Below are 26,682 nucleotides of genomic sequence, written 5' to 3' on the forward strand. Positions count from 1 at the left end.
ATTGACCTTCATCTCAGCATCTTTGCAGCTCAGGTATGTTAATAAAGGGTTAATGCCACCTTGTCAAGGCTCTTGAGAAAATCATTTATTTATGATGATTCATATATCTGATACATTAAATATTGACATCTATGGCTTTTAAAGCAGCAGGCTGCAGCTGGGGAATGTAAAACCTACTCCAGTTTAGATATGGAATTTCTTATCATCGTGCTATGTAATGTTAAGTAGAAATGAGGGGGAATTATTATTTCAATAAATCTGTAAATTAATAATTATTGTAACTATGCTGAAACAGACCCGCACAGCAGTGACCTACATCAGTTGTATAAATGGAACACTATTATCTCAGTGCTCAATCAGCGGCGTGTCACTGAGGTAATTCCATGGTAGTCATACTGTGGTAGTAATACTGTGGTAGTAATACTTTAGTTCTTGACTGTAATGTTCACAGATTTTGCTCTCTTCTAAGTTTTCCTATGAAAAATCTGTCTCTTCACCCCACCTTTTTATATTTCATGATATGAACATGCAGTTGCTATGGTAACTGTTGTCACTCAGGCATGGCGTGAGTAGCATTGTATGTTCCTGAAAGATGGGGGGAGGGGACAGGAAATTAGTCAGGGAATCCTCTTGTTACGTAATATTTGGAGTTAACACAGTGGATTAGTCATGCATCTCTCCATCACAGCTCCGCAGGGGCCTGTAGAACAGCAGATTAACAAAGATAACCATTTACAAACACAACATAACCTTCATATCCATAAACTCCAAACCAGTCTTTACTGACAATTTCACCCCCCCCCTTGCTGTCTCATTGTCTCTTTCTCTAAAACTGAACCATTATGTGAAGCAGAAAGTGCATTGAGATTTGCCAAAGCCCCTTTCATATCCTGACACACACACACACACACACACACACACACACACTCACACACACACACACACACACACACACACACACACACACACACACACACACACACACGTGCACCTCTACAGATTGCCTAAAGTGGAAATTCAGTTGCTCTGTTGTGTTGTTGCCAGTTCTGGGTCATTTCTCTACTTGGTTGTCCTGATTATAATAATGATCATGATTGTCTAGATTAATCAGACAGGAGACTGTGGACATGGACTCAGAGGATGATTAAAAAGAACAAAATCAGCTCAATTCAAGTTTCAATGATGTATATTTCATCATAGGCCACAGTCCCGTGGCCACTATGAGCAGGGAAAAAGGGAAGACAAGAAGTAAGAAAATAAAAGCACAATATTTCAAAACTAAAATGTGTGCTGTCGCCTCAGCTTGTTTCAGACTCTGCCTGTAACGTGCCATGGCAATAAAACTTGGAAGATGATCCAGATGCATGACTTCGATAAGACTTTTGCTGAAGCCACAGTTTTGTCAAGAGCAAAAGAGAGCAAAGACAAGGTCCAGATTAAAGCAGGAGAGATCATGAACCAGGGGAAAGGAAAGGCTGCAAAGTAAGAGATGGTGCTTCTAAAATGAAACAGGAGGACTACAAGCTGTACATACACTTGGAGGGGTAGAATCACGAGTCAAAAGTGAGCAACATCAGGATGGAGACGACACTTCGACGGATGGAGACGACACCGAGGCAGGAATACAAAGGAACAATATCTGAAATGAGAAGTCAGGCGAGTGTATCAAATTTAATCAGGAAGAAAATTCAAACATAACCCAAAGGAACAGGATGGGACCTGATGAGTAAATTCAAATGTAACAATCCCATTCGCCTTCGGCCCCATGACGAAATCTGGGTCGGCCTACTGCATGTCATCTCTGTCTTACTTCCTGGAAGCCACGGGGCAGCAGGACCCCCACACTTGTTTCTCTTGCTCGCGTGGTTTCAGTCCCCTCTACAAAGTAGACAGCTTGCAAATAGTTTGGCTGAAATATGAAAAATTAATTCGCTTTTCAAGATGACTTTAATGTTTCTTCTTGTTCTAAATGCTACAGGGAGCAACTTTTACTGAGGAATGTGGAGAACTCTTGTAAGCTTGATGTGAGCCACAATGTTCGGCCTCGTGATTGACCTCACTACCTGGTATATGTTGTACTGTAACAAAAAAAAACATGGCGAGGAAGCGAGCAAGTGGCTTGTATGGTTGTTCGAGGTTGCCAAAGTGGTCTCATATCATCTTTTATTCTGATTTGTTGAGGAGAAATTACATCAGCAACAAATTTTCCTCTTTAGGATAAAAACTTCTGTATCCCAGAAGCTTCTCGCTGAGAGATGAAGAAGAAGCGGCACTGCAAGAGTGTAAGAGAGGCCTTCTCCACACCTGACAGAGAGCCTGGACCTTTAATGACACTTGAGTGGCTCCCATGTGGATGCTTTATTAATTCTCTAGAGTGCAAAATAATCAGCAGGCATTTGTGGCTGTGTGTTTACACGTGAAACGTGTCTTATATTATTGCTTCATGCATCATTGTAAGCGAGCACAGATGGTTACGATGGTGTTGTGCTTGTGTATTATTCTTATTATTACTTTTTACAACTGATCCATTAGTTAAAGCATTCTTCTGATGTCATCAAGGCGATGCATTTCATGAACTGTCAGTAGAAGTGTCTTGGTCCCTGAGTCGCTGTGTCCCGATGTGATAACAGTTCCGTGTAATCATGTTCTGAGAAACTGTCCTCTCTATCTCCATCTCTGGTCGGTGGATGCAGGGTGATAACACAGAGTGGACCTCACCCACCCTCACACACCCCCAGGAACACACACGTACTGTACAAGGGTAGGCAGAAGGTGACTGTGGTCAGTTGTTCTAGCATCATGCTGTGTGCAGAGGTGAAAGAAATGTGAATTATTGTAATATACTGTATTTGCTTGGTTTGGTTGCAGATTAATACACACATTCAGAGGCTTATTTGAGAGGCTTCCAGATTTTATTTTGGTACGTTAAGATGTAACACTGCATAACAAGAGATGGTTGGAAACAGTGGCTGTTTGATTGACTGCTCAACAGAGATAATTTAGTCAGTGGTTTGTGATGCTGAGGACCCTAACAAAGGCGTGTTTGTGGAGACAACCAACAGCCAAACTGTGTTACATAAGATCATCACCAGCCAGCATCATTAATCCACCGTCAACAGCATTGTTTCATCATGAATCACCGTTGATTCATAATTGTATTTATGCATAAAGTTGATATGAAATACACAATTGTTGTCATTCTAGCTTAAAACGCAGCAGCCCAGTGGACTGGAGCCCCAGACGAGCACTGAGCTGTCCGGACGAGAGGAACGACAATGGTTTTTGGAATCGTCTCAGAAGTCTACAGGGGAAACGTGCTGCTCTCCTCATAGTGAGATTGTCTGTTGACTGATATTTGTCTCTCTTTTTTTTTAATTTTTGAAAATTTTCCAAATGCAGGAAATAAATCTAACTCAGTAATGAGCTTATGAATATTTATGAATGAGGTCCAATTCATCCAGTTATTAATAAACTCCACTATGACGTCTAAATGCTGTTTTTTGTTGTTGTTGTTTTTACCTGTGTTTTAAGTGCATAAAAGGAAACAATAAGGTGAGTAAATGCTACATTGTAGTTAATAAGAATAAAGATCCTTGAAAGATGAGCATGCTAATAATTAACATAGAATTTTGACAAAGAAAAAAGGCACATAGCTCCAACTGAAGTGAAACTCCCTCCAATGTTTGCTGCGCTCGACAAAGTCACGGTGTTAAACCAAACCAAACCAAATAAAGAAACGCATATTTGTTGCAACTATAAGCATGAAAGTGACTTTACTTTCACAAACATGCTCGCTGGAGCCACGGAGGTTAACAGAGACGGTGACTGAGTGCCTCCAGTTGACAAAAGAACATGAATGAAGATGAATAATCAAGACAGAAATGTCCAAAGGCGGTGATGTGTCTGACACTGGGGGGTGATGTCCCTGGAGGACAGTCCTGGCTAGGAGGCTGAGACACCACCGGAAAACCTAAACCGGTTGTTTATCTTAAATCTCTGAAGGAAATCAGAAAGAGCCACAAGCCCTGACCAGCCTCAGTGTGTAATTCATGTTGCGCACTTGAAAAACACCATTCAGCCACAATTACAGTCTCAGACGTTGTAGCGGACGATGCGAATCACTGCAGAGTTTAGCGATTCTAAAATAAGTTGCAAAGCTCCTGAGCATGGACATGATGATATTGTTGCAGTATCAGCCAGCAAATCTCAACATGTTCATCAATTTTACTCCCATCCATGCTTTTAAGAAACACAAAACTAATCTATCATGTATCATAATATCTGTCACTTTTTTTTTTGCAGAAAAAAATATAACAAATATAGGCATTAATTCTTCAGATAGTAGCTCCTCCTTCTCCCTCATTGAAAACTGATATGATGAAGACGCTCGTATGTCTCAGTCTGAAGTCTCACTGCAGGACACGAGAGATTTCTGGTTTCACCGTTGAGTCCATTTTTGGAGTTTCAAGAATCAAAAATGCTTTTGATGTCACAAATGCTGCTCCTAAGGAGAAATATTATATCTGATGAGTTCTTTCAGCCTGGACCAAAGCTTTACATGTACTGAAATTAGAATATGCTAATATGTGATCAGTTGAAATTTAACAAACAAGACACATCTGTTATCTCTTTTTTTTTTATTGATAAATGGTTTTCCATTAACAGGTTCACACAAAACACAATGCCACATTTGACTCCAACTTCAGAGCAACAGCTGTTTTTGCAAAGCCACTTTCTGAATGTTTGTAATGCTAACATTTCTAAAATAAAAGACAAGTATAGAGAGATTGTGCCTCCCATCTGAATACCTGCCCGTCTCCTTAGCTTAGCTGAGTAATAGACATTCCTGACAAAGGATAGGATCATGAACAATTCTATGTTGAGGCTGCAGGTTGCATTAATGTATAGTTATGGCCAATAGCTTTGTGTTAAAGAAGTCTTGAGGACAATTTTAAAATGCACTGTGGTGATAGGGAGGTAAGTTGTTAGAGTTTCTTATAAAATAGGTTTAAGATCAGTAGAGCATCTTTGGCTGTAGAGCCAGAATACATCATTCCTTAGTATCAGCATCCGAGTCTAGACGTCTACTTGGAAGCACCAGCTGGTGAGAGGCAGCTAAAGTTAAAGAAGAAGAAAAGGTCTCGCCTTTAAAAAAATGCGACATTTGTCTCAAGATAACAATATCTATCAGAAATCAATAGTAATGTGGTAATAGTAATAATTAAAAATGACCAATCTGGCCAGCACAAGTCACCACAATCAAATGCAGAGACAGAAGCTTCAGGAAGTTGAAAAAAGGCATTCATGTTCAAACAAGGCAAAAAAAAGAAGGGTTATGAGTGCATTTAGCATGTTGTTGAATAAATTCATTCAGCATTTAATTTAAAAATCCCCAATAATGCCATATATTTTCTTTACTAACACTCTAAAGTTCCACTAGGATGCATTTTGCCCATGAGTCAAGTCTAAATGGCAAATAGAAGATATTTCATCCGCACTAAACATTCTAAAATAACTTAAATGATCTGTTAATCCAAGTGATAGAGGAAAACAGGTTCATTAAATCAGATCAAGACTTGAGACCCGCTGTCTCCACCCACCTGGCATATTTTGCTTGAAAATTAAAAATTCAGGTTAACGTTACGGTCCAACATGAGACTAGCATCAGTTTCTAATATTGGACTTGAAACTAACAACATATCAACATGAAAGAAATCCTTTTATGTATGTTAATATTAGGACATTTGGAGGGTTTTTCTTCATTTTATTATTGGCACATTTCGAATTTACAATCTAGAACTCAATGGTGCCAAAGTTAGAAAATATAAATTAGCTTTTGAATTCAAGATACATCCAGGCAGTCTATATGACAGGGAGTGGAAGTAAATGGATTGACATAAATAGTGCAAATATCAGCTATAGAAAGATTGCATGTTCAAGAAAAGATAGAGTTGAAGCAATGGGGGACTGATGCCATGGAGTCCACATTTATCTGAAGGAGGCACGGACGAGACGACCCTTCAGAGGCTGAGGAGGCCGGTAGTTGTCCACCATGCAGCATGGAGCCTCTCCATCTCCACTGAAGAGGAGGCTACGGAAAAGGGCCATCTGATGGTGAAGAAGAAACAGGGAAAACAACAGGGATTTATTTTAGGAACCTGCCTTGTTTTAAAGGAATTGGATTCACATCGGTATCAGTAACTTCAAACCCTGGTGAACACATCAGTTGAATAACTGAAATGATGTTGTTTCTATATATATATATATTACCAGAACATAAATTCCAGATTAGAAATGTAGGGGTCAAAGTTCATAAAAGTAATGAACCGTGCAACCTGTGGCCTAGGGTTATGTAGACTGTACTAATCATGTTCAATTTCCTACATGAATTCAAATTCTTAGATTCTAACTAATAGTTGTACATGGTACTACCTGCTCCAGTCAATATTCCTTTAAGAACTGTGCAGGGCAGTGGCTCACACCCTCATGCCGTGTGGTTATCACTTGTGTGCACATGGTGCAAAGCACAGCCCTCCCAGTACTACGACTAGAACTATAGTGCACTTTCAGATAAGCGAGGACAACAACTGAAACACCCCTCAGGTCCTTCTGTAAAACACATCAAGTGAGATAGAGCATATACCTAGCTGTGTGTGAGTGAGTGTGTGTGTGTTTGTGTGTCTGTGAGAGAGCGAGAGAGAGAGAGAGAGAGAGAGAGAGAGAGAGAGAGAGAGAGAAACCAGTAAAGCAGCAGTGTGGCATAAACAACATCTCCTCTGGGATCTATTCAACATTTAGCTGGTGAGCTTGGATTTGATTCCCCTCAGCAGTTCTCTGTCACAACAAAGTCAGTGTAATGCTGCTCGTTAGTGTACGTGTATATGTGTATGTGTGTGTGTGTGTTTGTGCATGTCTGTGTGTGTGTGTGTGTGTGTGTGTGTGTGTGTGTGTGTGTGTGGAGGGAGGGAGGGAGGTAAAACATAACACCAGCAACACACAAAAAGAAAATATATCAAAAAAATCAAAGTTTACTTGGCTCATACGTAATTATTTGACCAAGTAGGAATGAAATGAATGAAACTATAATATAGTTTCAATTGTAGAAAATAATTAATGACAAAATTGAATAAGGAAAAAAACTTGTTCATGAAACTCGTGGCTCTCGTGACTCAGATCCAGTCTGCTCTTCACTCATTCATGATCCTGTATACAAACATTCTGGCTCCTTAAACATGTATAAACACTTAAAAATGGCTCCAAAAAAAGAGGCTCTAACCTCTTGGCCTTTTCATTTTGCAGCCTCTGTTTTTCTTTTTGATGCACACAGCCCACACCACTCTCTTTTCAACTGAACACTTTCAGGTTCCACTTGAGATATAAGAAGCAGTTTCACCAGACTCCATGATTAAGAAGTTGTTCTTGAGCAGCATGAATGTCCAAGCCGCATACTAACAGGGAGCTGCCAAGTCAAATGTCTGTATTTAGGACTGCTACAAATACACAATGTCAGCGTGCTGTGTGTGTGCGTGCGTGTGTGTGTGCATCTGTGTGTGCATGAACACACACAATTGCACTCAAGCACATGTGGTCAGGCTGACTACTGTGCATTTAAATGACGTCTAGTGTGCAATCCAGTTGGTCCAGTTATGTTTTTGTGAGTTAGGCTTACAAATTAAAGATCAATATTACTTACTCTGTAACTTTAGCTTGTGCAGATTTTCTAAACAAATGTCTTTCTGACCTTAAGAAAGGGCCCAAGGACTTTAAAATGTACAGCTCCTCCCACTTGCTGTATTAGGTTCCTCATAAATAGCTTCCATCCATCCATTTTCTAAACCGCTTATCTGTTAAGGGTCACAGGAGGGGAGGGGCTGGAGCCTATCCCAGCTGATATTGGGTGAGAGTCAGGGTTCACCCTGGTCAGGTCGCGCGTCCATTGCAGGGCCATCAGGAGCAATTACAGGTTCAGTATCTTGCTCAAGGATACTTGGACATCACCGGGGGAAGTGAGGATCAAACCAGTGACCCTTTGGTTGCTAGATGGCCACTCTACCTCTGAGCCACACCACCCAGAAACATAGCTTCATTCTGCTTAAAACAATGTTTGTTGTATTTCAAGTTCAACTGTAGTGATGACACCTGCTAGACAGTCTAGAACCAGTGCTCAACATCTCATCATGGTGCAGCCGTTTGCAGCGTACAGTCAATATGCTGAACTCTCATAGACAACAACTCAAAAAACTCTGGGTTAAAGTGAAACAAGCCAAGTACCTGTGCAGGGCTAACGCTGATTGGCTCCTTCAGAACGATCCATGTCACACTCTCCAGAAGGGGGGGTGTGGTCAGAGAGCCGTCATATGTCCAATAATCCAGAGATGTGGGAAGAAGAGTTTTGGGGTCAAAGTTAGGGAAGGTGGTTTGCTTTCCCTGGAGGGAGAGGGCATTAGGAAGGGAAGGAGGAGGGAACATCATTAATGTTGAATGTGACCATGACAACAATGTAGCCAATGGTGTTTGGTTTATCTTTCTTTGTTTCTAACCTTTGCCTTAATGGCATCCAAGGCATCCAACACTTTCTGCAGCCTGGGGTTAGCAGCACCAGTCTGGAATAGCACATCATGTTCACAGTGGGAGTAAATGAACAATGTGCACTGTTTCAGGGCATAAATACTTCTGGCATGTTCCCACAGCTTCTCTGCTGCGCAATGACAGACTTGATAGTTTGTCAATCTCTCCGGAGAGTGGACTCACCTTCAGGAAGACCCCAACCACAGCGAGTCCGTCAGGTTGGCTGGCTGCCTCTCCAAAGCTGGGGTACTTGGTGTTCCAATGCACCAGGTGGAGCTGCAAAAAAAAAAAAGATGACAAGACAAGAGTTTTTTTTTTAAGGGAAATCAATGATAGCTAACAAATATCCATTGAAAGTATAAGAGAGACCCTGAGCACATGGATAGAGAAAGAAGACTGGGATTGTAGTGGTTGATGAATTTGAAAGGTTTTTTTGGGGGGGGGGGGGGGCTCTGAGAATTTAAGACACCTAACAGAGAGTAGCCTTCTGGAAGAATAAAATACATTTTTTGGGTTAAGTGTTTCAATGGACTCCTCCTTGATTCAAATTTACATCCTCAAATTCTTCTGTGTGTGTGGTATTGTGATGTCCCTTTGAATCTTTAACATTTCATCATTCAAACCTATTAGACTTTTTTGTGTTAAACGCTGTCATGTTTAGTGATTGAATTCAAGATTTTAAAAAAAAAGTGTTTCCCAGAGGTCCTCTTCACCTTTGACCATTAAAATAGAATCACTCTTTGACCCTTTTAAACATCAAATCTGTAATTCTCATGAATCGTTACACTGTTAAGAAGAATAGGATGTAGCCTCTGCAACGCCCAACCTGACTACCTCTGTGCCTCTGACTACAGCTGTCACTGGGGCAGTGCAACTTTTCAGATTGGTCCCAGAATGCATTGGGTTCCTCCTTAGCCTCTGCTTCACACTGTTACCAAGCTCAGGGAAAGTTGCTGTGGTGCTTTGGTTTAATTTTACTAACGGATGGACAAAGACACAGACCTACACTGAGAAATAGAAGAGTTTAGTTTTTTTCATCACTGAAGCATTAATGAGTGTGTAACAGTGTTAGTTACTGCTATGCTCAGCAAGTCTTTGTATGCGAAAACAAAAGATCCCAAAAAGTAGGTTGGAGTGCAGAGGGAAGGGAGTTTGTGAGAATCCAGAGCTGAATTTTAGACTCATTTGCTGCCCACCGCGTCTTTAACCCTTTAACGAGGATGATCGACGAACTGATTTTGTGAGTCTGTCCATCTATCCATCCATTTTCTACTGCTTATCCTGTTAAGGGTCACGGGGGGGCTGGTGTGTATCCCAGCAGCCTTCAGGTGAGAGGCGGGGTTCACCCTGGACTGGTCGGCAGTCCATCACAGGACCAACACATAGAGACAGACAACCATTCACACTCACAGTCACACCTACAGTCAATTTAGAGTATCAATCAGCCTCGTCCCCTCTTGATGTCTTTGGGCTGTGGGAGGAAGCTGGAGTACCAGAGAGAACCCACACAGGAACAGGGAGAACATGGAGACTCCACACAGAGAGAACCTTCTTGCTGTGAGGCAACAGTGCTAACCACTGCACCAACATGCCACCCTTTGTGAGTCTGTTTCCCCCAAAACTAATTATGTAGATATTTTTAAAGTATACTTTTTCTGTGAATTATATTTTAGCAAGTGACAGTGTACATGTTAGCCTAGTGAATCATCTATTTATAATCCTGTATCCATTTATTGATTTATTGGACAAAAATAGTGACTCTTCAATACAAATACTGGAATCTGTGGTTAATGTGATTTTCATTCGTAGAAACACACACTCACAGAAAAATTCTTACTGTGGTTTTGACTCAAGCTCCTGCTATTAATCCCCTTTTTCATCGGTAGCATAAAGAAAATACAAAGATACATTACAAACTGATTTGTTACTTGACAGCACAGTATCAGAATCAATTTCACACATCCTTACAACCCATAGGATTCTGTTCTTTTTTCAGTTGTAAGTATTTTTGAACCCCTCTCGATCAACTCCACTAGCTGCAGTACCTCACAGGGGAACTTGATGCCGTTGACAGTGTGTTCAGAACCTCTGTCATCGCTGGCTCCCCAGTGGAAATGAAACTGTCTCAGACGGTACGTTCCTGTAATAGGACCTCCGGTAAGAGCTGGTGGGAAGAAAACAAAAGGATTACTAGAGACACACAGCTGAACACCACAAAACATCCCTTAAATCTGCGTTGGTGTTGTACGTTTTTCACCTGGTAAGGTTTGATGTGGCCCCACAAAGCAATAATATTTGATCAGAAGCTCTCATCTCTTATTTCCGTTTCATTTTAAACTTGGTCTGTGAAACTTCCAGTAGGTAGTTTCATCAACAAAATTAAACTTGTCCAACCAGATAGTCCAAGTCTAGTCCAACCTAATAGTTATACTGCTACGCTGCTGGCATATCTAGGTTAAAGCCTAGTCCTTGGGGAAACCGTGTGAATCTTAATCTCTTCAGCAGCAGGTGTAAAGTCTAAATCTAGGCTGCATGAACCACATCAATCTCTTTCAGCAGTTGGTCAACACCACCACTGCTTTTCAAATTTTTCTGTTTGAATGCTCAGTGTTTCCCTGTGCTGGCTCTCCCGTTCTATTTATTTTCTTATTTTGGGAAAAATACTAGTCTTTTTTCCGTCAACACTCGATAACATGGCCACAAATTAAGATTGAGGAATTAATAGAAATACTATGAATGCATCCAAGCAATGTGCACTGTTGGGCAATCATATTCCTACTCATGTGAATAGCTAAGACTAGGCCTGGTCTTAGCTAGGCCTAGTACAGTTGACATTTTTATTTAGCTCATGTGAGGACAATTTTCACGAGATACATTTTTCGGAAATGACAGCTGTAGATCGGGAGGAAATCACCCTGACGATGTTAGAACAACGTCACCAGGTTTATCCGAGCTAACGGTTGGAAACCGGAGTTGTGATGTTTTTCACAAACTTGCTTTGAAGGAAATGCAGGATCAACGCGAGAGGCTCAAAAACCATCTCAGTCAGCATCCCCGTTTCACTGGCGCACTCATTGAAATGCTTTACATAACTGGAACGGGAGGATTATAACAAAATTGGAGAGTACTTTTTTTTTACTGTTTTGTTTATTAAATAAATAGCTAACATCTGTTGAACTTAATTCCGATTAATTAAAAAAAAAACTATCACAACATGGATGCACGTCGAATAAACAGCACGGCAGGGTGAGTGGGTTCAGATGAGCCCTGCTGACCTTCAGAAAAATGAAAGGAGGTTGACCAGGGTGACCTGAGCCTCCACATCATCCTTGGACGCAGTTATCTGTCACTGTACACACGGCAGGGTGGAGGCACAAACAAGACAGCCAGATAACGATAGGATGCCATGTTTGCAGCAGAAGTGAACACAAAGCTAATGTGTATTTTATTCCACACAATCGATGTGCGGAGGAGGTTCTTTTAGACGGTTCAGTCAGTCTCAAGACACCAGCGGCCGGATGAAAGGTTTCATATTTCCTACAGTGGCAGAGAACTTGACAGTTGCTCCTTAATTCACTTTAGGTGTGAAATAACTGAAAATATGACGAATGTTTCTATTTTAGAGGAAAAAAAGAATATTTTTATACGAAATTCTGTACTCATACTCATGAATTTTATTAAAATAAAACAACAACAACAACAACAACAATATATAACACAACCCAACATAGTGTGAAAAATATGAAGTGCACATAAATATGAACTTGTTTACAGTGCACTTACTGGACGTGTTGGCATCATCCACAAAGTCCACCTGGAAAGAGTGTCCATTGTTGAGAATGCCAGAGGAGTTGGAGGGGTCGTAGATGAGTTTCAGAGGCTTCAGGGATGGGGTGAACTGGGCCTCCTTTGGGATGATGTCGATGGGAGACTGTCTGGGTCCATTAGCTACTGGGAAATCAACTCCCCATTTGTCAGGTCCTATAAAATCAAATACAGGAGGAATCATATTTAAAGAGTAGACGTGTACTGTATGATTCATATCTTTCCTATTAATTTCTGTGAGGAGGAAGTGTTTGGATAATTTACTCAAGTAAAAGAAGTATTTATGTAAAATTATTAGGGAGCAGTGGGTAATAATTACCATTGCATTTAAATGGCTTCATTTAATCAATAACTATTTTTGATAACTAATATAAGTTTAATAGTCTCATCATTTATATAAAACTATTAATTGCAATGAAAATACCAGTTACACTCACAGCTGTCAGATAAACTATATTTTCCACTAAAATGTGTAGCTGTATAAGGAAACAGTAAAAAAAAACAACAATATCTACTTAAGTGAAGCATGGCAACCTTAATATACATCAATTTAAAATTTACCACCACTATTAATGTACGGAGTGGGCGAGTTTTTATTTTTTCAGTCCCCTAAAATGAATGTTAAGCACGGTCATAAATACCGTGAGGTAATGGAATAGCTTATTTCTACCATGTTAAATAAGTAAAAGCACAATATTTACACAGTAAAGCAAAAAGTGACTCGACGGTGTTGCAGCATGTTCTTAACCTGTTACATACAAGTCCAGATACATCCACTGCATAGCTGAAGGCTGTGAAATCCTCACCGTTACTCGGTCCGTATCCCCATCCATGAGACATGGCTGCTCCGACGGTTCGTTACTCTGACAACACGAAAGAAGCAGTAATTCAAGCGAGTGTTTTACAGGTCGGAGTGGGGGAAAAAAGAGCGAAAGGGAGGATGATGATAATCTGGTCACAAACACCCCTCAGGACACCGCCGCAGGGGTTTTTATAGGCGCTCCATCGGTGGGTTTGGCTTGTTCTGCAATCGGTCAGGAGGACAGTAACGTTAGATGTGATGGACTCTCTTCCCTCATAAGCATTTTCCTCTCCATTCATCTCCTCTCCTCGCGATAATCAACGGCGTTTTTTATTTTTTGGTGATGGATTAGTTCTTGATGCGCGCACATCATCCGTCCCTCGGCTACATGTCCATCCTTCCCACCCAGACACCCCGAGCTGTTGCCCGCCTTGTTGCAGGATCATAGTTTCGTGTGTGTGTGAATGTCGGTCCAGAGGATCCCAAAGCAATATCCTGAAGTCCACATGGTCCTTTCACCGTTTGCCAGCAGCATTCAGCCTGGTTATGCAGTTCAGACTAAATGTTGCATGGTACGTGCATGCCTTTGGCTCCCTGCAGGGCCGCATAGAGCTTTTTTTAGGGCTTTGGGGAGAAAAATACCCTCCAGCAAACCCCGCACACACTGAGAATTATAATTGTATAATTGCAAAGGTACATATTTTACCCTGCATTAAATGTTGGTAATTCTTGTTTATATACTTTGAGTCAAATTCAACTCACCTTCGCTCAAGGAAATTTAATTTTGGATTTTGGTGCAAACTGTGATGGTTATGCACTATGAAGGCCCCCCCCCCCCTTCCCCACAGGGTCATGCAGTATGCAGGGTGCAGACAGAATGACCGCTGACGACAGTTTATGTCAAGGTTATTGGAATTTCAGGGGCCATGGGTCGTGTGAAGGCATAAAAGCTCATACAACTAGTCTGAGTTTATCATCACTGTCAGTCTGAGATACATCTGGATGGCCAAGATGCCTCAGGATGCAGGTTGACCTGCGCTCTGACTTGCAGAAAGACAGAGACATAACAACTGTATTCAGCCAACAGCTTCCTTTCTGTAGCTGTAAGAGATGGTGGTCCGCCCCACTCACTGGACGAGGCAGTTTTGTAAACATTTTTCTACAAACTGAATGACTCAGAATTCACATGCCAGTATACAAAGCTATATATGTGTATAGATTTGGTCTTTTTTTTTTACCCACAATTGTTCCTCGATATTTTTCCTCACAGATTCTGATGACATGAGTCTCTCCTCCGGTGATAAGAAATTCTCAAAATCATCTCTGAGTCAGAGCAAGAAAAGAAAGAAGAGACGGCATTGGTAAACTCAAATATGACAAACAAATTAAAACACACAAAAGGTTATATTTTAATAGAAGAGTGCAAGAACATTTAAACAGCATTATTAGGGTTTTAACTCGAAATCTCTATCTCTATATCGTAATTTTTTTGTAAATAATTGACAATTTTTTTCCTGTTCATGAAATGGTGCAAGTTATAAAATTACTTTATTTCTGAATTTTAAAAGTTCATGTCCGTGATATCAATTCACAGGTCAAAAATTCCTTTGTTTTTCTGTTTATTAAGCAGCAGATTATTCAATTCGATTATTATGAAACCATTCTTAGAATTTTAAAACCTCATCGTTAATCCCATATGTTTTCTGTTTTTCCCGCAGGACAATTTTCACGTCATATCAGCTGGAGGAGCTGGAGAAAGCTTTTAATGAAGCCCACTACCCAGACGTATACGCCAGAGAGATGCTCTCCATGAAAACCGAGTTACCAGAGGACAGGATAAAGGTGTGTGTGTGTGTGTGTGCGCGCGCGTGCGTGCTACTGCGTGCGTGCGTGCACCTGCACGCGTGTGTGTCTATGCAGAAATATGAGGTTGATTTCCTCTCATGAATGACTCAATTGCTGGATTTCAAATCCAAAGTGTGCATTAACTTCATTTTAGATTTCTCCAGTAATCGAAACTAAAAAGAAAAAAAGTGAATTTGAAAGTGAGAAATGTTCAGGAGTCACCAGTCAGCTGCACCATCATCTTCACAGCAGCTTATTCGTTAAATGAGGAGAACTTGTCACCTCTTCCCCTGCGAGCATTGGGTCGCAGCCCTGAGATGAAATGATAACGACACAGAAATTAATTAGCACAGGTCAGCGGGTGAGTGGAGGGCCCTGCTTGGCTGCAACCAGCATTTTAATTTCCCGTGATATTAGAGCGCCTGTCTCCCATCAATCGAGCCTGGAAATTAACTTATTTTTCAATCAGCCTCTACGCCCTCGGTGTCACCTCTCACAGGAAGCAACACACACACACACACACGCTCACACTCACACACACGCTCACACTCCTTGTGCACTCACACTGCTGTCAAAGGCATGATTGCTCATCTGAGGCCCATCTTTTTATGAGATGGAGGTTATCATCAGATCTACCTGCTTATCTACCTAGCTTTTTCCAGGTTCTAAGCTTTGATCGTTTTTAATCCCATGTACACACACACACACACACACACACACACACACACACACACACATTAAACCGTTCTCATCCAGCCTCCCGGGCCATTTTATGATGCTCGTTTTCCTCATCCATATTCACAAGCTGATGCTATTGCAAGGTCTGGCACACACACGCCCGATAGCCACATATTCTACGGATGACACAATGAGGAAAATGGAAGTGTTAAACACATGATTTCAGGTCTCATGCTCATGTGCTAAACAACATGCAGCCTACATGCTGCACCGTCACTGACAGAACACACATGTAAAAAAAAACCCACCAGATCATGACCGCAATGATGAAGAAAAAGAAAAGTAAAGCTCAAAATCAGTACATGTCAGTCAAGAGGATTCGAGATGTCATAAGATGTTGTAAGATAAGACATTACACGATGTTATAAGAGAGGATGTTAAAAGATGTTATAAGATAAGCCTTTCAGGTGTTAAGGCAGCAAGAATAGATGGACCAATAGGTTGGACTGCAGGAGCCCAGAGGAGTGTTCAGTGAGACTCAGAAACAAGAGAATACCTTACTTGTATGCCAGCTTTTAGTAGAAAAGTAAAGTTCACAACACAAGTTGCTATTACACAATAACATCAACAAAGAAAATGTTTAAGTATCAAATTGGCCAATATTTCTATCGTTGGTGCACTCTTGTAAGCTGAATTTTGTGCATCCACCTTGGATTCAAGTCACTAAACAAATTCACAGCTCACAATACACAGAAGATCCCAGGTTTAATAACAAACACCATTCAGTAAGGAGGATGTCCTTCACATCAAGCATGATGTGCAGGGATTCTGTGATATGTCATAAGATTCATCAGTTTGATGTCAAAAAAACATGACTTTGTAAATGAGAAAAGGTGAGGAAAATGAAGGACAGTGATTGAAAATGGGCTCCCAATCATCAAAGCCAAAGAGACACAGAAAGCGGGAACAAGACATCAAGAAGACCAATGACAGCTGTGACAGGGTGATTGAGCCTGTGCAGAAGGAGCAGCTAGATGTTGAGGACCAGCAGACCCAGACTGAGAAGGAGCTCCTCTATGCTCAGAAGCTGCAGCTCGAGGATCAGCTGGCTCAGTGTCAGCATGCACTCCAAGAGACCAGACAGAAAATGCATCTGGAAAACCAGCAACTAAAGAAGACTCTGTCAGAGCCAGCAGCTGAAAGGAAGGTGCTACAGCGCCAGCTCATGGAGTCAGAAGGGAAGCTGTTTCAAACTGGAGAAAAAATCAGCTCCCTTGAGTGTCAATTCCTGCTTTGTCATGAGGCAAGTGAGTCTTATGAGACGACAACTGAGGAGGCCCTGAAGGAGCTGAGGGACCTGACGGATGTCTACCGGCAGGCCAAAGCCGATGAAGCGCTCCTCCACGATCAAATAGAGCAGCTGGAGGATAAGCTGGCTCAGTCCCAGCAACTCTCTAAAACTCTCCAAGAGGAGAGCAGGAAATTGGAATCGCACTCTCGCACCCTCCAAGAGGTGACTCAGGATCAGGAGTTAAAAAACCAGCTGCTTGAGAAGGCCATGTCAGAGCAGGCAGCCAAGAGGGAGGAGCTACAGCGCCAGTTTATTGGAGCCAATGCTGAGCGGCAGAAAGCCTTAGAAAAAGCAGATGCGGTGGCCAAACTGTAGGAGAGCCAGGCTAACACGCTGAAGGAGCTGTTGGCCAGGATGGAGGATTTTGGTAACCGTAACTGCGCATTGGAGAGGACGGTTATGGAACTCTCAGAGCGCAACAGAGCCTTGGAGAAGGAGCTGGACAAGGCTAAGGTCAATGAATATTTTGAGTTTGCTGGGGAAGCTCAAAAAGAGAAGGAGACTCTGGAGGAGAAAACAGAGTCTTTCAGACAATTCAGCGAGCAGGATACAGAAGTGTTGTTTAAGGAGCACAAGCAGCGTATTGAAAATATGGCTGAGCAGTTGTCTGCATTGGAGCTGACCTGTGCTGAGAAAGAAGCACAGATGGAGAGGTCCGCAAGAGAGAAGAGGCACCTCGAGGAGAAATTGGAGGTGTATGAGCAGTACAGCAGGAGAGGGAGTAATCTGCAGGAGATGGATGCCCCTCGTCAGAGGTGCCTTGATGCAGAAAGGATGAAGGAAGAGATTAGCATTAAGCTTAACACCACCCTGCAAAAAACGGAGTTTATCTACATGAGGAAGCTGTCAGCCTGCCAGATGGAAGTGCAGCGGCTGCAGGACTGTCTGGCTGCATCACAGGAGGACCGTGTGAAGCTGGGCAAGGAGCTGGTCCAGATGCGCAAAGAGAACTCCAAGATCTCCATGGAGATGCACAAGATGCGCGTATCAGGACCTCTAGTGCAGGACAAAGCTGCACAAGTGGCACCGGAGGGACCTGAAAACCTAAAAGCCCTGATGTTTTGGATGATGTAATGTCTGGTATCAAGAAAGAGCGGAATCAGCACAGCCAGCATCTACAGGAGCGAGCGGTTCAGTTCAATGAAATGGAAAAGCAGCTCACTGATTGCCAACCAGAAAATGTTGAACTTCAGAGAAAGCTGGTGCTGGCAGCACGAGAGCTGGCTGCTCTGAGTGACGGGGAGACAGTCTAGTCAGCCCCCCCCTGGGCCTTCAGAGCTCTGCATTCCTGCTGCTGCTGTTGGATGTTCTGCCTCCCAGCATCCACCTGTGAGTTCTGTTCCCATGATCCCCTTTGGCGACTTGTGCTTTCATTCCCTTTAATATCTTTTCAGCAGATAATTTATTTATTATAAAGATATTGAGGCTTAGAGGGAATGAATAAATTGAGACAGAGCCTTGGGGAAAAAAATACTTTTGAAGACTACACATAAATTATTGCAGAATGGCACAATCAATGACTCAATAAAGTCCAAATTACAATGAAATCCTTCCAGATAAGTTTGCTTTTGATTTTCCACTGAATTACAATAAAAGACACTGTTCATGAACCATGTATCATTTACCTAAATTCCTGAAGCAGCAAGGGACGAAAACCACGGAAATCTCCGTACTCAGCCAACATAGCGGACGAGAGCTAATAGTTAGCCTGGCAAGCTAGCGCTAATGATAGGGAGCTAACATATTAGCCGCAGCTACCGGGTTGAATAAACTTTGGTGGAATCACTTTAACCAGCGACCACTTAGGCGACAGTTATCTTCAGTAGAGGCTGTCCTAATATTTTTCAGTTTTGATTTATTGGGGCCTGAGCCCGGAGGTACTCCGGGGCGAAGACCCTATAGTGTTTGCTCAGCACACTATAACACTAAAATGACACACGAAACAAGCTCCTAGCCTCACCAAATTTCACAGGCAGGTCACGGGGCGGGAGAGGGGGTGAGGTATACCATTGGTTTGGGGGGGGCAAGAGAAGATCTGTTTTGCAAGGAATTGTTTCTTTCTTTATTATTATTAGGGCCTGAGCTCGGAGGTACTCCGGGGCGAAAACCCTATAGAGTTTGCTCTACACACTAGAACACTAAAAACCCTAAAATAACACACTAAACAAGCTCCTAGCCCCACGTCGGCGCCGGCAAAAAATGAAAGAAGAGTCAATAGCGCTACCTAGGGACAGAAAAAACACCATAACAGCCCATAGGAACGTCCTACAGACACGGGACCGACACCGTTAGATTTGTCTCGTCAAGATGGAAAAATCATACACACGTACCACTGACCTAACTCCAACCGGATGTCCACAATTTGGACACAAAAGTCCAATTTTGGCCAATTGCACTCCCCAAACAAAATCAATCAACTCCTACGCCGTTCATGCTATGGCTTCCAAAATTGAATACATGACTCATTAAAAGTTATGAGTTATGAGATCAAAAGTTGTTAAAGGTTTTGATATAACCCACTCCGTTTCCATTTTCTAAGCCCTCAAACTTGGGGGCACATTTTCCACTTATAATGGAAGCCGATGGGGAGCTCATCTCCTCTCCAAGTACATACTCTCAAACAATCACTGATCACATCTAAACTCTTAACTCCCACAGCTTAGACAAACACACCATTGGATTTCTAGTATCGCTTCCAAAACTTCATACATGACTCTCCAAACTCTGCTGATTAAAAGTTGTTAAAGGTTTTTATAAAGCGAAAACGGTTTGGATTTTATAAGCCCTCAAAGTGGGGGAGACACTTTTTACACTTTTCACCTTACAATGGAAACCAATGGGGCACCTGTCTGCTCTCATGGTACATATTCTCAAACACTCGCTTTGCACATGTAAACTAAAAGTCCCACAGCCTCAAAATACACACCACTGTATTCCTGACAAAAATCCCTACTAAAATATGGTATTATGGGGAGATAGTTGGGCGGTGGAAGGAATACTTTGAGGAACTCCTCAACCCCACCAACACGTACTCCATGGAGGAGGCAGAGTTTGGGGAGTGCTTGGGGGGGGGGGGGGGGGGGTCATCCAATCCCCGGGGCAGAAGTTGCCAAGGCAGTTAAGCATCTCCGCGGTGGCAGACCCCTGGGGGTGGATGAGATCCGCCCTGAGTATCTCAAGGCTCTGTTGTGGGGCTGTCTTGACTGACACATCTCTGCAACATTGCGTGGACATTGGGGGCGGTGCCTTTGGAGTGGCAGACCGGGGTGGTGGTCCTCGTCTTTAAGAAAGGGGACCAGAGGGTGTGTTCCAACTATCGGGGGATCACACTCCTCAGCCGGCCTGAGCCTGGAGGTCCTCCGGGGCGAAGATATTATGTTTGCTCGAAAACACTTGCCACTTCAAAAGTTACTTTGACCCCCTAAACATGCTCGAAAACTCACTAAATTTGGTACACACATCGGGTGCAGCGAAAAATTCGATAATTTAAAAAAAACACGCTCTACTCAATAGCGCCACCTACATACACAGAAAAACACGCCACGGCCTGTAGGACTGTCCTACAGACTTGGGATCAACACCGTTTTATTCGTCTCATCAAGACGGACAAATCATACACAGACACCCCTGACCTAACTCTAACAGGACGTCCACAATTTGGACATAAATGTCCAATTTTGTGCCCTGAACAAACGCTATCTCCTCCTAGGGCGTTCATGGTATTGCTTCCAAAACTTCATACATGACTCTCCAAACTCTGCTGATTAAAAGTTGTTAAAAGTTTTTATAAAGCGAAAACGCTTTGGATTTATAAGCCCTCAAAGCGAGGGAGACACTTTTCACACTTTTCACATTACAATGGAAACCAATGGGGCACCTGTCTGCTCCCATGGTACATATTCTCAAACACTCGCTTCGCACATGTAAACTAAAAGTCCCACAGCCTCAAAATACACACCACTGTATTCCTGACAAAAATCCCTACTAAAATATGGTATTATGTTCCACTTTTGCCCAACATATGCAGAGCTATTTGATTTTGACACACTACAAATGTCAATATCCTCCTCTCTCTCCACTCTGACACAGACAGCAGAGAGCAGTGGGGGAGGGGCTCTTAAAGGACAGCTCTCAGCTCTGCTCTCACTCTCTGCATCAGACTCAGGCTTCTAACTCCTAAACTACAAGGCCCAGGGATTTGGCAATTACACCGTTGGATTCGGGCCAGCGTTTGGCACGGAGACTCAGGCCCTAACAACGTTGCTTGCAGCTTTAATTAGGGCCTGAGCCTATTGTGTTTGCTCGGCAGAGCAACACATTAGCAGCACTAAAAACACACACTAGTGTCCCAGCCCCCCCCCACACCCCCATGAGGCAGCTCAGCCGGACGGCCCGGAGCCGGTTTTCACATACACACATTCAAAACCTGGTACTAGAGTGTTCTTGCTGTCAATGAGCGCGCGCAATGTGCGCATAACGCACATAATGTAATTTCACCCCCAGAACATGTATGAAATTTGCTGAAATTCGGCACACTTGTCCGGTCTGGCTAAACATTTGCTAATCAAAAAAAAAAAAAAAAACCCACCACAAAACTCTATAGCGCCACCTAGGGAGCCACACAACTAAAAGATAATTTTACATAATTTGGAGCGCTATAACTCCTCCCACAAATGTCCCACAAACATGGCACCAACACCGTTGGACTCGTCTCATGAAGACGCAAAATTTGTACACTCTGACCCCTCACCAATCTACAACAGAATGTCCACAAATTAGACAAAACTGTCAAAATAACGACTTTTTTTACTCCCTGAACAAAACCTATCTCCTCCTAGGGCATTAATGCTATCGCTTCCAAACTTTCACACATTACTCTCCCAACTGTGCTGATTAAAAGTTGCTAAAGGTTTTTATATGACTCACTCGGTTTGGATTTTACAAGCCCTCAAAGTGGGGGAGACACGTTTCACGCTTACAATGGAAGCCTATGGGGAGACCGTCTCCTCTCAGGGTACATACTCTCAAACAAACTCTTCTCACATCTCCACCATACATCCCACAGCTTTTACAAACACACCACTGCATTCCTGACAAAAATCCCTACAAAAATATGGTATTATGTGTCACTCTTGACCAACGTATGCCCATTTATTTCACTTTTACACACTAAAATTCTGTTAATCCTCCTCTGCTCTCCACTCTAGCGCAGATCAAAGACAGAGCAGTGGGGGAGGGGTTCTTAAAGGGCCAGCTCTCAGCTCTGCTCTCACTCTCTGATCAGACTCAGGCTTCTTACTCCTAAACTACAAGGCCTACAGACTTGACCAATACACCGTTGGATTCGGGCCGGTGTCAGCGACGCGGCCATAGGCCGCGCGGTGGCTCAGGCCCTAACAACGCTGCTTGCGGCTTTAATTATGGCCTGAGCCTGAAGGTACTTCAGGCGGAGACCCTCTTATGTTTGTTCGTTTATAATTACTTTTTGTCAGCCTTACAAAATGTTTTTAATTGTGAATCTTGCTAGCATAACGGTAGCTTTGCTGCTAGTACCTGAGCCGCAGTGGCCCTATGAACTTAGCCATCTCCCACTGTCTAAATCATTTGTTTGTGAAAATTCTTTAAGCTCATTTAAGGACAGTGACATGTATGGTGAGGTAGATCAGTGGTTTTCAAACGGAGGGCAGAGGCCCCCTAGGGGGCCTCCAGGGGGCTGTGGTCCCCAGCCAGAGGCTAATGCCTTTGGGGGCCATGGCATGAAAAAGTTTGGGAACCCTCAAGCTTGATAATTCTGTCGGCAAAAAAACTGCCAACTCATATTTAATATTTGCCCATTGTACACAAACTTCATGCAAGTGTAACGTTAGCTTCCCTGCTTGTAGCCTACCTACAGGCTGAGTGAAGTTTGTCACTCATTATTGGCCCAGATTTATGGTCCATCCTATTTCCTGGAGAAGTGAGCAATGTTTTCATTACATGAGAATCTTATGGGATGAATTATGAAAATATTATTCTCACATCCTCAGGATGAGTAATGGCTCAAGAATACTGTTAGAGGCAGCACGGTGGTGCAGTGGTTAGCACTGTCGCCTCACAGCAAGAAGGTTCCGGGTTCAAGTCCTGGCTTGGGCACGGGATCTTTCTTTGTGGAGTTTGCATGTTCTCCCTGTGCCTGCGTGGGTTCTCTCTGGTACTCCAGCTTCCTCCCACCACCTAAAGACATGCAATTGGGGACGAGGCTGATTGATACTCTAAATTGACCGTAGGTGTGAATGCGAGTATGAATGGTTGTCTGTCTATATGTGTTGACCCTGCAATGGACTGGCGACCTGTCCAAGGTGAACCCCGCCTCTTGCCCGTAGCCGCTGGGATAGGCTGCAGCCCCCCCGTGACCCCAAACAGGAATAAGTGGAGGAAAATGGATGGATGGAAAACTGTTAGATTTTGAATGAGTGAACACTGAATACACCAGAATTGACGTACTCGCCCAGCCACTAATTCCTGATTATTGATATCCTGCTGGGCATTATCCCATAAATTATTATTGTTTTTGTTGTTGTTGATGAATCCAAAACACATTAATTTAATTAATTTCTGACTTTTTCATCACTTAGTATTTTCTGATTTTAATTCAAACCATGAACAAATCAGTGATGGAGGTTTGAATTCATGGCATCTCATAAAAACAACACATGCAGGAACAGTTACTTGTTAGTTTACTCTGCACAATGCACAGTCAATAGGAAACAGACAAGTCAGATCCCTATTTGGCATGACCATGGTTTATCTCTCCTGGTCCTCAAGCACTAACCATTTTTTTCCTATTTCTGATATGTTTGTACATTATATTCTTGGCATTCATTGGAGTCCGGCTGGAAACTCATGCATCCCAAAGTTATCCTTTCTATCACTGTAAGAGGCATTTGCTGCCATCTTGTGGCTAATTTGTGTTTTTCAAAGGTAGAGATCAAAGAGGTTTTGACTATGAATTGGTTTTGGTCCGTTTAATTAAAATACGTCAAAAACTGATTAAATCTAGTTTTATCATGGGGGATTTGCAACATTGCTTGACAGCCTGAAAATGCAGAGGTAAAAACACTCTTCAACAATGATTCAAAGACTGAATCAAGTAGAAGATTTGACCGTGGCTGCAGTAGTTTGTCCAAATGACAGTGGCAAGAGAGCTTGTCTCTTCAATATTGAGGTTCATTTTTCCACAGTTCTGTGATTATCGTATGTGAGCGAGTTATGATGTCTATATTGACTATTTTCATTCGCTTTTAAAGGTATAGTTGGTGATGTCTCCAAGATAGTGTCTGGTCCTCCTCTTCCTTTTCTTAGTTGCTTACTTACTTTTAACACACATGTCGATAAGAAAGAAGCCTTTAGTTTTCAATGAAGAAAAGTAAAAACAGCATTTTAATGTCACTATTTTGATTGGAATGATAAAGAATGAAGCTGATCTGCGACAGTCAATGCAGACTGTGGTTATGCTGTGTGACCTCCAGATGTGAATGTGTGTGTAACCGTGTGAATGTGATCAGGCGGTTCCTGTGATGGGGAACATTGCGTAGTACATGCCAACATTTCATGAATGAACCCCAGTGGTATAAATCACAAAGTTTGTCCAGCAGAGAGCAGTCTTACTGCATTGTTCACACAATTTTTCAAGAACTGTAGCAGCATCCCTTTCATGTATGACCAGTTCCAACATGATACAGTTCCTCATGAATTATCTAACAGTTTTATCTGTTACAAAACACTCGCAATCACGCACATTGGCCAAAATCTCAAATTTTGTTTGCAAATTCCATAGTCTGCTGTCATTTGGTACAGCTTTTGTACTACACTCTGTCTTCCGAAGAATTTATAAAGTATTTCAAAACAAAATCAGCTACTCATATGAAAGGTGAAAGAAATGACTCACCACACTAGCTTTGCCTGGATGTAAATAGAAACAACAGAGGTGACATCTTTGATAGACAGACTGATTGCTGATTGAATAGTTGAGCAAGGGAGCGCCACACCGCTGCAGTAGAGACTCATTATTATGCATGCAATTTTTCTGTCAGCTGTGAACAGACGTTTAGCATTGTTTAATGCAATTAAACCTGCAGAGTTTTTGTCTTTGGAATGAAATCTCAACTGTGTTGAAAAAAGTACATGATATACCTTAGCAATCGAGAAGCACTATAATTACCAACACTTTCCAATCACCTTGATGGAGTGACACTGGGAGAAGGGGGGGTGGGATATGAATGCATGATGTTCAAAAGTGAACAACGGCTGTTATCGCTGATCAAATAAGAGCCACTATATGTCATGATAAACACCGAGTGTACCACTGACAGAGGCTGGTTTAAATCTCATACGGTCAACCGTAGCTTTCATGGGCTTTTCAACAAACCAACAGGTGAGTAACAAAGCATGACTGTTACCACTAACCCAAAAAAACAATGAATGAAAAGCTGGTTCTACCTGAAGAGGGAGGCCTGGCATGGCCCTGTGCATCATCTGGGACAATGCTGCCTTACAACTTCTGTGAATGAATTGTTGGCAGCGCAGCCACGTTTGATGACGCAGTTCCTCCCTGCATATAGTATTTTCCTTTTCTGATCCAAACTGAGGAATTTTTCTCTGCTCTTCCGGGAAGCAAGATGAAAAATCAAGGACCAGTGGCCATGTGACCAGATGTACCTGCTGCCTGGCAATAGGTGAAGGAGACAGACATCAGATCAGGTTTTGGCCTCGGTGCACTGCAAGGCAAAACCAGGGCCACAATGATATTTCATGTTGTGAAGAAAGAATCCAGTCCAGAAGCTGTACTACGAAGAGTCTGAATGTGCCCAGTCGAGGTGTATGTGTGAAAACTGCAGGGTTTGTTTTTCTCTTATAAAATCCTCTCGGGAGAAATGCAATTCACACTGCGATATTGTTGCTTTCCTTTTCGAACAGATGCTATAATTATGTTAGGTAGCAACAAATGCAGAGGCATTATAGCACAGATTCAAGTGACACTCTCCAACATATGCACTGATAAAATAAAGAATCTGGATACATTTTAAAACCCGAAAGGGAAAACAAAGCGAATATTTGCAACATTTTTACTTTTCTGTCTAATTTCGCCCTTGATATTATTTTTTTGGATAAGAGTTTAAAGCAAAGTTTTGATTCATTTCACCTTTTTTCTGGTTTGCATTGATATTATTGGCACAATCTACATTCAGCCAAATTATAAATGCAACACGATTGTTTTTCCTACCGTTTTTCAGGGGTAAAATATATAAGAGTTTCATTTGCATTAAAAGTTTATCACAAATTTTGTTCGCAGTTGTGCTCAAATCCTTTTTGGTGGGCACTTTGCCTTTCACAGTAAAAGAAAAAGGCATCATTCTATCTTTGAAAACACAAAACTTTATCATGTTGGGAACGATGGTCATTAAAAGAACTGTCATGCACCCTGATCCAGGGCATGTCAAACATGCTCACTTGTCTCCAGATCCTTGCAACGTGCTGCAACAGGAGGTAACGGCGTTGGATGGATGGCACGACAACGGGTCACAGGATCACCCCACAGCATGCATTCAAATCCACAACAATAAATTGTTGACAT

General features: G+C 42.3%; 2 protein-coding genes across 2 annotated transcripts; one reads left to right on the plus strand and one right to left on the minus strand.

Moving 5' to 3' along the window:
- Positions 1–5,763: 5,763 nt before the first annotated feature.
- On the minus strand, positions 5,764–13,525 carry cahz (carbonic anhydrase). Its single transcript, XM_086203868.1, has 7 exons — positions 13,200–13,525; positions 12,352–12,549; positions 10,614–10,732; positions 8,752–8,844; positions 8,541–8,603; positions 8,272–8,427; positions 5,764–6,108 (listed from the first exon to the last, which is right to left on the minus strand). Exons 1-7 carry the CDS (start codon positions 13,231–13,233, stop codon positions 5,989–5,991), a joined length of 783 nt encoding a protein of 260 aa, XP_086059994.1. The 5' UTR covers positions 13,234–13,525; the 3' UTR covers positions 5,764–5,988.
- Positions 13,526–16,695: 3,170 nt separating this feature from the next.
- On the plus strand, positions 16,696–18,550 carry LOC147261716 (sodium channel and clathrin linker 1-like). Its single transcript, XM_086203869.1, has one exon. It carries the CDS (start codon positions 17,424–17,426, stop codon positions 18,141–18,143), a length of 720 nt encoding a protein of 239 aa, XP_086059995.1. The 5' UTR covers positions 16,696–17,423; the 3' UTR covers positions 18,144–18,550.
- The last annotated feature ends 8,132 nt before the right edge of the window (positions 18,551–26,682 follow it).

This window comes from Aulostomus chinensis, chromosome 5 (assembly GCF_037954235.1).
Source record: "Aulostomus chinensis isolate RoL2024-O1b breed Wild chromosome 5, RoL_Achi_v1.0, whole genome shotgun sequence".
Taxonomy (NCBI): Eukaryota; Metazoa; Chordata; class Actinopteri; order Syngnathiformes; family Aulostomidae; genus Aulostomus; species Aulostomus chinensis.

What these genes read in the sequence shown, in the direction of transcription:
- cahz (XM_086203868.1), bottom strand. Translation starts at nt 13,233, where the DNA reads ATGTCTCATGGATGGGGATACGGACCGAGTAACG. An exon ending in GGATGATGCCAACACGTCCA is followed by an intron (nt 10,733 to 12,351) that starts GTAAGTGCACTG and finishes TCTTCCCACCAG; the next exon opens with CTCTTACCGGAGGTCCTATT. An exon ending in TGGTTGGGGTCTTCCTGAAG is followed by an intron (nt 8,604 to 8,751) that starts GTGAGTCCACTC and finishes GTGCTATTCCAG; the next exon opens with ACTGGTGCTGCTAACCCCAG.
- LOC147261716 (XM_086203869.1), top strand. Translation starts at nt 17,424, where the DNA reads ATGGAGGATTTTGGTAACCGTAACTGCGCATTGGAGAGGACGGTTATG.